The 14,097-nt window shown below is 39.6% G+C and overlaps 1 protein-coding gene across 1 annotated transcript in view; it reads right to left on the reverse strand.

Annotated features, from left to right (window-relative positions):
• The window catches only part of AKAP6 (A-kinase anchoring protein 6), a 288,990-nt gene that overhangs the window by 152,840 nt on the left and 122,053 nt on the right, over positions 1-14,097 (reverse strand). Inside the window, exon 6 of the mRNA XM_040066094.2 lies at positions 1,462-1,584. Coding sequence (XP_039922028.1) covers positions 1,462-1,584 — 123 coding nt within the window. The remainder of the gene's footprint in view (positions 1-1,461; positions 1,585-14,097) is intronic.

The following is a 14,097-nucleotide window of genomic DNA, read 5'->3' on the forward strand; positions in this document are numbered from 1 at the left end:
ATGAACCACGGGGCAAAGTTGGAAGTAATTCATCTGCATATGAACTACTGTGCTCCTCCCCATGGAAGAAAGGGGAAAAGAAAGTGACTGTGAGAGTTACTTAGCCTGGTGATTGCCCTATTACCTGGAATATATTTCTTTTTATACAGTCAAGAGTGAAAATCGCGATTCTACTCATAAAAGCTACTCATCAAAAGTTCCATGTTGCAGAGTACAAAGAAAACAAATTGAAGTGACCAATGCCTTTTCTGAGGTCTGATTTCACTATGTGCTCTGTGCCTTCAGAGCACCTGCAAACACAATGGGAATCATGGGACTGAGTGTATGCAAAAGGCAAGGCAAAAATCTGAACTCTGCCACTAAACCAAAAATCTGCAACAAAAGGAAATATGATGTGTCTTCATACTGCATTTGATAGACCACCACAACAGGCACTTAATCCAGTGACTGCACAACGGCACTACTACAACAGAAACGTTTAAGAGCAAAAGACACAAGAGCTTTCTATATAGCTGAAATCCGAAAGCAGTTTTCAGTTGGGTTTTAACTGTATATGTAGTTGACGTATACATAATTAATTTAATAATGTCACTCCACTATTACAATAGGGATTAAGATGACATTTTTTCCTGTAATGCATCACGTGACTTCCCACGACAGTCAAATAATTTTCTACCATAAGATTATCAGAGACTGGAAATGAGGCTGAGTTTTGGAAGTTGATAATCAGGTGTGGGCTCGGCTAATGTACTGTTTCATATAGCTGGGGTGTCCAGGTCATTGGCTCAGAGTAGTGCTATCACCATATTTTCTGCCATTTCATACCAGTAAAACCCTAAGATTTTGCCAGAAACAGAGGAAATTTCTTAGTTTAATTTTCTGTAGGTTTTTTTTTTTTTTTTTCCCTTTTACCAGCTGGAGTAGCTTACCTATTAAAATACCTACCCATTAAACAGCATACATTGAGCTCTATTTTCTACCTACAGTATAAAATCTGTATTGATTAAATGACAGAAGTGCACATCAAGAAAAATAATTGAAGCAACTCTTTCAAATATTTTGTTTAAATGACACTGTGCTATGCCAGAACTGTGGGAAAGAGAATGAGGGTTCCTCACTAATACCACTTTCATTAATGCTACAATGTAGTAAAAATTCTAGAATGATCAGCAGAAAAAAAATATACTTTCTCCTCTTGTTATTGTCCTTTTCTTTCAATTTGGACATAAATTCTGAATTGTAATGCAATTCTGCCTTTCAATTTATTTTTTACAAAGTTATCAGTACACATTTTAAGTACAGAAAATAATTTGTAAGTATTTCCATTAAAATAAACTGCAATGCTGCAAATCTTACATTGAAATATAGATGCACACTAGTAATTAAAAAATAATAATCAAACAAAAAGCACAGCAGAACACTTCAATTACTGATAGCAATCATAGTATAATCTTGTCCTACCAAGTGTGTCTCCAGGTACAGTTTAAGGCTGTCTGTCTCTGCTTTAGGAGGAGTCCAGTTCTCTGTCGTTTCCATGGCTTCATTTAACCAGTGAATGAATTCATCCAGCTTGCTTACAAACCCCTTACCATGTAAGAAAAAAGAGAGAACAGGTAATGCATATTTGTTAGCAAAATAGTAATGTGAAAAATGTATACTCGATTTTTATTTTAATTTTTAGTCAAAAGAGTACTTTGCCTCTTACAGCCTAAAACTAACAAAGAAACAAAAAACAGTTAGAGAGTGGTCTTCTGGTAACTGAGTAGCAGAACAATGTTTCTGGGAATAATCCAATGTCATATTTTGGGACAAGACAATGTGGGATCCATGTGACTGTGATGAAATAGAGAAAATAGCAAAGTTTTAGAGAATATGAGGGGAATATATAAAAAGCTTCACAGAAATTTTAATGAAAATTGAGCTTAAGACCTTTCATGGGCAGACTAGGTATACTTATGAGCACTGTATGTTGACAAAAGGACTGAACAAAGATGCATTAACAAGGTATACATAGCAGACCAAGGAAAGAAATTGCTTGTCGGAACTTAGGTGTTGTGATTTCTGTTTTGGTTGATAGCATGAGACTCAGAGAGAGGAAATCAAACGGTAGATGAGGCAGAATATATAGCATTTAATATAAATATTGCTGATTGCATATGAGCCACACAGATGGTGCTCTGGAGAAGACAGGAGATCCTGCTTCTCAGGAGCACCATTTATATCAAGATTAGTACCAATTATATTGTCTGATTAAAAATAGTGCCCCTGAATTTACATGATTGTATGATTCTATAGGCACATACTGAGTACAGATAATTTTACCGAAGTCTTATCCACCACAAAGCAAGAGAGTAAATGGAATAAACTGACCATGATGCTTATAACCACCCTGAAAATTAACTCTGAAGAGGAATGTGTTCTATTACAAGCGCTGTAAGACTAGATTAAGTTAGGTCTAATACTGGTTATATTATTAGTCATTAGCTATGAATTTCCAGCATAGTAAGAATTTTAATTTCCAGATGGATGACAACTCAGTATATACACTCAGTACTTCAGTCTCACCACTGTATTTATTAAATGATTTCTGCTCATTATTAGTCCATTCAGATAGCTACAAGCAAACCAAGCATAGATCTTTTTAACATCCCTGAGTGTCTCAGGAGCCCACATCCTCTTCTCCGAAGTTGCCCATGAAACTTGAATTCTAAACAAAACAGAAAAAGAAATCCGAGGAGCAGGTGCACAGCTATGTTATTTAAAGCACAATGATAATAACCTAGACCAAGCAGAACCACACTTCCTTGAAAATTCAAGGTAGAAGAGTCATTTTGGTCCAGCACTGCCAAGAATCAGGGTCCAGCCACTAACTCTTGGCTCCCAATTGAAGCAGCAGTGCTTCTAAACCAAAGCTAGAGACTGGCAGGAAGCTGCAGGGCATACTGCAGGCACAACAGCACCCACTTCAGCACTCTGAGGACCTTCATTCCTTTGTGTGAGTCCCCACAAGACCTCAGGATAAGGAGACTATTGCTACCTCTATTCATGGAATCCACTGTATATCAAACCATTATAAGGAGGAAAACTGGTATTGTGCAGGTTTCATTGTACGCTATTTTCCAGGATATTCCAGCAAGGGGGAAGAAAGGGGAAAGCAACCCAGTGGCTACGGTGACTGAAACAATGTGCCTTTATTCTGGGACAAGTAATGAAGGCAACTACACCTGCTGTCTTCCAACAGCAGGCTCTCATACCACAGGGGCTATATTCCCCCATGTCGATCTACAGACAGGGGCAAGATATTCTCCTTGCTCTGTTGCTTACTTTCTTCCAGCTCACAGTGGAGCATAAGAGACGCCAGACTGGCAGAGGAGTTGGAGACGTGAGCTGAGGAGTAGAAGAGCGGGAGGAGTAAAGTCCTTCTTGTCCCTCCAATAAATCTCTGCCTGCATTTTAGCAATGTGCTGTCCTTGAGAGACAAGGTGATATGGTAAGCAAAAAAAAAAAAAAAAAAAAAAAAAGCTCTCTCTTGTACATGCATCATGTATTTTACGGAGACAGACACAGTACTACAGTACTCAATGTCTGTATGCCTTCAAAAGGATACTTGGCAATACTGAAGGCTTGCAGCAGTATAAAAAGCAACTATTAGCCACAGAGTTCCTTCTGCCCTTTCACAAAACCTGCCGGTGTTGTAATATCTGCTACTTCGCCCCTCACGGCCCAGGCCAGGTGGGCTGCAGGCGCCAGGGCAGAGCGGGGAATGCCTGGGGCTCGTCTGGAGGCCCGGACAAAAAAAACACACACAGTCTCCTACAGAATCACGATGAGACACATTATCTGAAAAAAGAAAAAGAGAGAAGAAAAAAACAGAGAAAAAGAAAAAGCGCCAGTGCCACCTGGCACGTTGGCACCGCGGCGAGGGACACGGTGCCATGGGGGAGCCGGCGGCAGGGCGAGCAGCGGCCGCGGCCAGCCCCGGCGGGTTCTCTTCTGTCAGGCTGCACAAATCACAATAACCCTATCATTTTTCAAATGACGGCTATAAACTTTTATTGAAACCATTCACAAGCGCACATCTGTAGCAGCCGAGCGCGGCGGAGCGCGGGCCGCGGGAAGGGCAGGGCAGGGCGGGCCGGACCGCGCCGGCCACCGGCTGAGGGAGCGCCGCGCGCCCGCCTGCGCGCCGTGCCTGGGCCCACAGCGCCACCTCCCGGCGCCGGGATACCAACGAAGGGACCCCGCTCTGAGCCCACCGGGGCACAAATTACAGACGGTCCGGCTTCAGCTGCTAGAGAGCGTGCGACATAGAAAATTATTTGTATCGCAAACTGTACGTGAGATTAAATCTCAGAAACGCAGGTCCCACTTCATTCGCCCTGAATTAGTGATCGAAACAATGCCCCCCGGATTTTCTTTTTAACAGCGGCCTGATGCCAGTGGGAAAGGACGGAGCCGCTTTTATCAGCCCGCCGCCAGCTCCGTGCCTCCCCGCTGCCCGGGAGGGAGCAGCTCCGGCTGGGAAATTGAATGCCGTGCAAGGCTCCCCGGGCGCAGCGGCTCGGGAGTCGCGGCCCTTGCTCGCCTCCGACTGACTCGCTGCCGAGGCGCAGTTACCTCGGGCTCTGAGGCGAGCCCGGCGCTCGCCGCCGGCTGGAGCCGCGCTCCGGCACCAACGACCCTGCCCGGCGGGCCCGGCTGGGCTGGGCAGCGAAAGGCACGAACAAACAGCGCCTGATCTCCCAGACTCAGAGAAGGAGCCGTATCGGTGGTCCATGTAGCCCTGTCACAAGTATAGATGCGGATCTTTAACCCTCTTGAGGCTCATAACGGAGTGGAAGCCCAAAACACAACTTATCCCTGACGGAAAGGCCACTGACCCTCCTCAGACTGACCACCACAGAGCCGTTTCTGTGTAATCAACATGGCCCAGTTAACTAGACTGCAATTAATGACATCCATGTCATCAGCAACACAAACGGCATTAGAATAGTTCCTCTCCTTACTATCTCAGATGTTTCCCAGGATATAAGTTTTAAATAAAAGGGGATGATGAAACCAGTTCTAAAAAAATAATGTGGAAAGTGTTGTCTTGCAATACAGAAAATCTATTGTGACACTCTCAAAAAAATGCTTTTAAAAACAGATTACAAGATAAATTATATTAAAACAAATGATAGGCAATCCTAAATTGGCAATCCTAAATCCCTATCCAGGAATATTCAGTGGAAGAAATAAATTCATAGGATGACAAACTTTAACCAATACAGAAGATTTTTTTTCTCTTCATTTAATAAGATATTCATGAAAACACTTTACATCCCCTTTCTAGACACTTCTTACCTTTCTTCTTTTTTTAAATTGAGATTGTTTTTCTTTCTCTGAGTATTTTTCTTCATCATTTTTAAGATGTGGAAAAGTTTCAACAGGTTTGATGTTTCCTGTTTAAGGGTTTGATCTAAGCAGGATTGCACTAAAATGAAAATACTGTCAAATCTACCCAGTTTGTACTTTGGTAGAAATTAACAGGAAATTAAAATATTGTATTTTCCATCAAAGCTTATTGGAAGTTAAAAACTTATAGCTGGCTACATTGAATCTAAAAATTAGTGTACAATTTCTCAGCCAGAATAGAAGGGAACAGAACAGAAAAAAAGACACACCAATAATCCAGTTTCTGCCTTTAGACCAGCTGGTTCAGTTTTGCAAATATTATAGTTTTGCACTGTGCTAGCAAGCTAAACATAAAAGCTTGAGCTCCTGCAGCATAAAGTTATTCTTAGTCTACACTGCTTAGTAGAGAAACAAATGTGTCTGCTTGTTAGTAGATGATTTGTAGCTGCTTCTGTAGTAAAGTTTGCAGATAATGATAAAGCCATACCCTACATGGGAAATCTTTAAATGTTGACCTTTAAAACCTTCAGCTTTCTATTTTGTCTCACGACAATTTTACAGATTCTCCAAGGGGAAAGAAGAAGGTCCTGATCACACACCACTGAAAAATATCTGGAGCAAAAATGACTTCATTTGAAATTTGGTGCATACAAAGATGGGGGTTTTGTGGTCTAATTCTATTTACTCTGGATGAGTAAGAAAGAAAAAGACAATTCTAAACGTTGGGGGGGAAGCTTGACTCAGTGTGCCTGCTTAATTATCTCATAGAATGAAAATATACTTAATTCAATTGTTCTGCACAATTAAGGAATTAATTAATTAACTGAAGTATTAAATATAAATTTGATGGGATTTGACAAAATATCTTGAGACTTCCTTATTAATGACCAGAACATTTAAAATTTTTGAATCGCAAGAATGAGAATTCACTCGCTGAGTCATGCAAAGGCATACGCAGAGGCCAAAGGCATGCATGGATATCGGGCTGAGGAAGGATGCACCTGGAAATGTGCCTCCTACCCTCGTTCTGTTAAACATAAGGGCATACAGAAGATACTGATGCCCCACCTGTTGCACAGGGCTGCAGGGTGCTCTACACCCAGTACAGCTGCACAAAGGATCTTGGTTTAGGCAGCCTGGTTTCATCTGGCATGTGGGATAACACAGCAGGAGAGCCGCTGCAGTGCTGTGCTGCCAGTAGAAGAAACTCTGGAGCATGGGGGCAAGGCCTACAGAGTGGACAGTTAAACAAGTCTCACATGCAATTTGTTACATTTAATAGAACTCTGTGTATGTTTTATCCCAAATGTAAATCATAAAAATTGACTACTTTTAATGAACATAGAAATAGGTTGCCTTTTGCAACCAAGCAGTTTCTGCTTGATTCCATCCCTGCCTCCTGTTTGATGGATTCTGTTTAGATACTCCTCCCTAATCAGGATGACTGCTCAGCACGCCTCACTGCTCACTACTTGCACCCCACTACTGCCTCTTGGCAGTAGTGACCAGGATTTCCTCACTCCCTGTGTTTCTCCAACTTCCACGGTCCCCTTCTATGATTTCCCACTGAATTTCAGAAGCTCACCCATCTTTGGCCAAAGACCATCCATCCTCTTTTAGAATATATCTCCATTAACTTTCCATTTCCTAGTTTGCAGTAACACACCCAGCAATTATATTAATGCCATCAAATGAATTAATCAAATAAGTTTTGGTATTTGCTGGTCATAGATATGCTCCTGGAGTTGGTGGCACATCCAATGCTCATGGTTTAAAAGGACAAAGTGAGCCCAGGAGAAATATTATAAGCTGCCAGGAAAATAACAAGGGGTTCACCTAACTGTGAAACTTCTGATAACAACTAGAAAGCTAGCGATAACTATGTAAGTGTTTATGAGATTATAGAAAGGCTCCAGCCCCTGACACTACTTTTGCATATTCTCATACCTGTCAGCGGTGTTGCTCAGACATCTTCTCATTGGGTTGCAATTTTCTGAGCAGCACACAACTAAGACCTCCCAGAAAAGCTTTGCTCTGTCGCAGTCATGAAAAAAATAAGTTGGCTATTGAGTCTCTTAAAACTACGCGCAAATTCCTCTTGGCTAGGTTAACACCACTTCTTGCACTAGAACCTCTAAAGTTTCCTAACTTAATCTAACTTAATTTCAGTGGTTTAATTTTACATTACAACCTTTTTTTTTCTTTTTCTATTTTTTTTCTTTTTGGTCAGGTAGGAAAGTAAACAGTTCTGGTGTTCAATAATTTTAGCACTTCAAATGATATCATTTAGACTTTGAAGTTCAGCTTTCATTAATTGAATGGAATGGGAAAAGAGGAAGTTTCCATCTTAGCTGCAGCAATCACTTTACAAGTCCAGCTTTTATTAGACCACATTTAGGATGGAAGTAAACCAAAGCCCAGTTCTGTAATTTTGAGCTTTAATCCAAAAGCACATTTAGGGTTACCAAAAAATAGAATGTAGATACTTGCAACTTCTTTTTTTATTGTTGTTACACTAAAATCAGCAGTATTTTAGGTGGCTTTAGTAGATTTTTGATATGGGATTCCTTTAGATGGGGAATTTGGATACACACATTTAAGGAAGTGCATATACCAAAATAAATATTGCCAAAATTATGCCATAAAACAGGGGAAGTAACTGCATCAAACTAGCATAATTATGAAAGGTTTTACAGTACTCATCCTAGATCAAATTTTGGGTTTCAATTTAAAGGAAAAGAATCCAAGATTTATTTTGCCTGTGTGGCATGGGTAGCAAATTTATTTCAATAGTTTTTGGCTTGTAATTTCAAGCTATGCAATTTTAACACTACTCAATTTATTAGTCTTACATTTTCATTTTACATGTATGCTGGCTTATACGTGTGACAGTTTTGGTCATTGCATTTCTAAAAGTATAAAGCCCTTCTAATAACCTAAAATATTATTAAAATCAGAATAAAAGCAACACTCCAAGCCATTAAATGCAAACATACTAAAATTATCTGCTATGATAGCTAAGTGTAATGGTGGAAGGTCTACTCTGTTCCACAAGCCTCAGTGTGGAAGCACCAGACAACAGTACTTGTTAAATCACTACCCCAGACCTTTTTTCTTTCTACCTCCTCTTTCATTACACAAAGGGAGTTCTCTTCTTAAAAGAATTGGTTATGAGGCTGTGTGCTTAAAAATGAATGCCCAATTTTGTTGCAAGCAGACAGTGTTGTAAAGTTTGTTCCCAATTTACAAAAAGACTGAGCTCACAGAGGTGTCTGTGTACCAGGATGGGCTGGCTCTTAGGGCACTTCTATCACAGAATACATTAAGAAAACCCTTTGTCTAACCACAAAAGGACTTGCATATTAGTCTCAGGAGGAACACATTCCTGCCCATGGACTTTATTTTCAAAAGGATAAAAGTGTGCTTTCTTCATAGGCAAAGGTAAGTCAAAGAAATCCAGGTACTCAAGAGGATGAGGCTGCAACAAACTGCCACGGTCAATTTAATTGGAGGTAGAGCCAGAGGCAACAATAAAACCATTAGCAATACAGATGTTAGAGATCCCCAAGGAACCAAGATGCCACAATGGAAAATATTCTTTGTTTGATACTGTCAAGATTCTGTGACAGGCAGTGACCTCACAGAAACATAAAACTGACCGAACACATCAGTAGGATGGAAACACTTAACATGCAGTTCAGGGTATATTCACGAACAATTCAGAAATAGAACTTGGAGACTTTCTTCTAAAGTACCACATTTACTCAATAACCCCAGTTTAATGTGCGCCTTAAATGCTCCCTCCAAAGTGGGTAAAGATCAAATATTTTTCTTAGTGGACATCCATATAAAGGCATAACAACTTCTACTATGTACTGTCTAGTTAAACCTTTCAAAAATTGTTAAATTGTACAAATCTTTCATGAGTGCACCCTCTAGGCTTTGTGTCCAACTACCACACACAGAAATCACCCTTAAACGCATTTTACCTAATGGGCATCTGTTGAATAGGCCATGAATTATATGGTTATGGAACTTTCTGTTCCATAACCACAGGATAGGCATTAGCTCATTACTTTTCCTGAGTTTAGAGTTCAAGCTATTTTTCTATACTGCATTCTGGCTAGAGCAGGAATAGCAAAAAAGATTTTTAATTTCTCAATTTCCTAAATCTTTCTAGGTAAAAGAGCCAGAACCATAAAGGTAGGATTTGCTTTAAAAGCATGAAAACTGAAGAGAAACATGTGAAGTGCTACTTTTTAACCCACTATAAACAGCTATATTTGATGACAGTGCATCCAGTTGTGCAATAGAAAGTTCACTGCCCAATGTGACTGTAGACTTTGTTTCTGCTTTTAGACAAAAAGCAGGTTATGGTAACCTGAATATTAAAAATCACTTTTGAATGTATCTCTGTAGATACTTAAACTTTTCCATGATTCTACAAACATAATTCTTTTTTTACCCTATGCCTTGTCTTACCTTTGGCTCAAGGTGAAGATCTACTTTCTCTTTAAAAGTACTATCACAAGGCCTTCAGTGCTGTTTGAAACTTGCAAGATCTAAAAAAGGGATACTCTCAGTACCAGCAGATTCACTGTGGAGCAAAGATAGATGTGAGAAAACAAAACCAATGCTTTCTGAGAACCCTGTTTTAATTCTTAGATTAGCAGAGAAACTTCCAACACCACTGGTAACATTTCCCCCAGCCTTTTGAAGGATAAGTGAACACCCAGAACCACAGAAAGAAAATCCATGGGCTGGAAGGACAGTGCTGGGGAGAAGCATGTAGCCACAAGACCAAGAGAGCTGTGCATAGGAATACAATACAGCAGCACAGGAAAAGCCAGTGTCATTGTGACTTTGCACAGGTTGAAGAGCAGGGGGGACAGGCAGAGAAAAGGAAGCAGAAAGACAAGAACATCTGATTCTTCCATCATTTAAAGAACCCTCTGGTATGAACTGAACAGCAGTATGGGCTGGTTGTAAACCTTCAGAGGTGCCATCTGCTCTGATGGCAATGGCTGCTGGCCTCTCCTCATGCTGATGTGACCATGCATCCCACCTGTAAAGTTAACAGGAAGAGAGCCAGACAAGATTTTAGGCCTTCTAGGCCTTCTACATTCATTCAGGTGAGGACTGAGGTCACACTGAGAAAAGATGGGTGCTGTACCTCAAAAGCACTCCCAGGGATTGAGTAAATAAATGAGCACACCCTTCTTGGTATGGAAAAATCCTACATATGTATCCACAGTCTGGATGACAGACAGTAATTTTGCTTATCTGCCTCCTAAGTTATCATGCCCATTACTTTGAGTTCCAGTTATTTCCAAAGTGGGGCAGTGGGCATGAGCCCTGTGGTGGAGGCAGTGCATGCTGCCTACCAGTGCTGCTGAGCCACTGGGAAGAGCGGGAGGGACACCATCCAAACCACATCCATGTACACAGACAAGCGTCACTCCCACTGGCTTATGCACGCACATAGGTATTGACTAAAGAAGAAAATACTTTTCACTGTTCTAATCAGCACTGCCATATGGTATTAAAATGCTTCTAGCATTCAGCTCATTCAGCATTCCGAGGTCTGGGTGAAATGTTGGGATTGACCGGATAAAGGTTCCTGAGGAAACAATATTGAAACTATGGAGAGAATATTATAAACAGCAGAAATGAGAAACTCGTGAGTTTAAGGATGCCAAGAGCCCTAAAAATGAAACAGAAACAGAATGAACAGACTGTAAAGAAATGGGGCATATGGAGGGAGGAAAATGGAAGATGAGGAAATATAAGGAAAAAAAAGTTAGTTATTTATAGTTCGTTTAAAAAAAAGAAATAAAGAAAGTGTGACCTTTTTGGCCTTTGGCAATAAAAAAGGCAGGTAGAAGCTCTGAGAGTTGAAAGTGGAACAGTCAGAAGTCATGATATTGAGTGATTTGAGCAATGTACAAACTTCTGAAGGATCATACAAATCTGGTCTTCAAAGTTCATCATACTAATGGTATTGACATACAGTTTCTGAAAATATATTTGTTTACAATGAGCAATGCTTTTTATTGGTCATGTCTGACAGAAACTCCCTGCTCTTAAAATAACGTCTTTCTGTGTTTTCTACATAAAATTCTGCCTTTGGTAAAAATGCCAGACACCAGAATAAGCTGTTATGTAATATATAGAGGATAGTGGCACAAAGCTGTAGTAAATTCACATCTACTTCACAGTCCTTTTTTTGTGTGTGTACTCTAAACTAGAATAGAAAATGTAGAAGTTAGTTCAGGACCTCTTGTTCAAAAGTACAAATTTGTTATTTATTCTACAGGTAACCTAAAATCAAGTCTCCTGATAGCACTGTTCCCTTTCTTTCAATTTGAAATGTTTGTTGCTCAGCAACCATGATCCAAACTCTAAGAATAATGGAAGTCTAATTAAGATCTTAATTTTCAGAAAATTTAGGACTTAGTCTGATGCACTTTGTCTGATAGTGCTGCCAATACAGCTATGGATGTTGAAGCAACTTATAGTGATGTAAGGGTACTTGGAAGTACTGCATTTCCTCTTCATGTAATATTGTAAATGTTGTGTTGACAACATAATTTATTTTCAGAATTTTTTACAGTGAGTATATATATTGACTATGAGATGTACTTCATCCAAAAGACAAACTAATCTGTATTTACAACTTTTTCCATATTATGTTCTTTATGTAATAGATTAATATAAAGCTTTATTCTGCTCTGAAAAATAGGCAGTTATGGATGACCATCATTCCTTGGTTTGCATACCCTGAGTGTTTGTGCTTTGGAGAGTGGACTGGGGGTGGAACGCCCTTGTGCAGCTGCTATTTCCAGCTGATGGTCAGCTGCTACCTTGCACTTGCGTTGGGCACTGGAGGACACTCAATTTGCACCATGCTGGCAGTTCCCCTGACTGGTCCAAACATTTCTTTCCTCTTTGATCTCATAGTTGCTAGAAATGAACTTCATTCCGCAAGCATTTAATTCCTTGAAAGGTACACACGATATACACACACCATGTTGCACCAGTAGCCTGAAGTCTGAGTGGAATGATGTCAATTAAACAATGCTTTGTGAAGTTCAAAAAAATTCTCTGTTTTTCCAAACAGAGAATAAATCACATTAAAGTAATGAAATTAACCAGATTTTATACCCTTACACCATAACACAAAATTAATTCCATGGGATTTTCAGTGCTTTTTGAATAAAAGTTATGTTCATTACTTTTACATAAAATTTTTAGTAAGTTAACCAGTAAGTGACAGATAAAGAAAGAAAGCCACTATATTCTTGACCCGATGGTTGCAAAGCCAGGGCAAACACTATTTATTTAGCTAATATTACTCTAGTTCTCTATTTCAACATTAAATTTGTTAGGATAAAATACATAGCAAAAAATTTCTTTGAGACTAAACTAGATCAAAAATTATAGTAACAAGGAGGAAATGTTCTAGCTTATGATTTCTTTATTCTCCTTATTTCTAACAAACCCGTTTGTAAGGTTGTGGGCAGCTCATTCATTTGAGAGGGGAATAAAATAGCCGTTAAACAAGTGCAGTAACCAGTTGTGGCCTCAAGAGGGCAATATATCACCACGTCTGAAAAGTTTTCGAAAACGCACGAAAAGATCACTTTTTACTAAAATAGAACAAATGCTGTTTGCTTGTGAGCAAGTGCTAAATATATTGAACTCTGCTGTATCACTGACATGACCTAAGATATCATGACCACCATTTCTCCTCAAAATTAGAACGTCTAATTCAGCATTTCCTATTTTTTAAGGCTAATTGGTTAGAAGAGGTTAAGTCTGGCACCTCACAAGAGATATTGTAATTCTTTGACCCATGAACTTGTTTTGCAGTTAAGATTTCTGAATTTAAAAAAGAGGAAATGGTGATTGCCACTCTTTGCTAAATACGGCAACAGTAAGGAGAGATTAAGATTCACCACCTCATCTCTTTATTCCATTATTATTCCTCTGGTTTCCTCATTTAGCCTCCTGTTATGCTCTCGGTTCCTGTTCACCTGCAGTCTCCAAAGAAATCCTGTCACTATTAGTTCCTCCATTAACTTCTTTTCATTTGCTTCCTAATTCATCAATTTTCCATTTCAGATAGCTTCTTTTTTTTTAGTGGTCTCTACGAGGCCTTCTTCTATACCCTCTTTAGACCTTAATTCTGACCTTTTTTTTTTTTTTTTTTTTTTTTTTTTTTAATCCCCAGCTTTGGACATATTTACAGAACAAAATTTAAAAACAATCTTGGGACTTGTTTCGTCTTCTCTATTTTTAATTGCAGAATCTTTTCTGTTTTTAACACATTTACTTTTTTCCCCCTGATTTTCTCTACCTCAACAAAGCTGCAAGAGATTTGCACTGCAATACATGACCCTGGACTTACCTGAGACATTTTTAGTCTAGCTTCTATAGTTCTCTTGCAGCTAATGATCACCCTGGGTGTCTTTAGTTATATATAGCCCAGTGGGGAAACATTCATGTAGTCACACGCTGGCATCAGCAGACAAAAAGCACTTAGTAATATTAAGTTACTGTGACTTGAACATCTACACTGTCTGCTACCAAAATCTGTCTGCTTGGTTGTTCTCCCAGTTTAGCCTGGAGAGGCTCCAAACACTGGCCAAAAGGAAACAAGAAGCAAATCTGGCTCTCACTTGGGAAAACCTTACTTGACCT

This window comes from Hirundo rustica, chromosome 6 (assembly GCF_015227805.2).
Source record: "Hirundo rustica isolate bHirRus1 chromosome 6, bHirRus1.pri.v3, whole genome shotgun sequence".
NCBI classification, from domain to species: domain Eukaryota; kingdom Metazoa; phylum Chordata; class Aves; order Passeriformes; family Hirundinidae; genus Hirundo; species Hirundo rustica.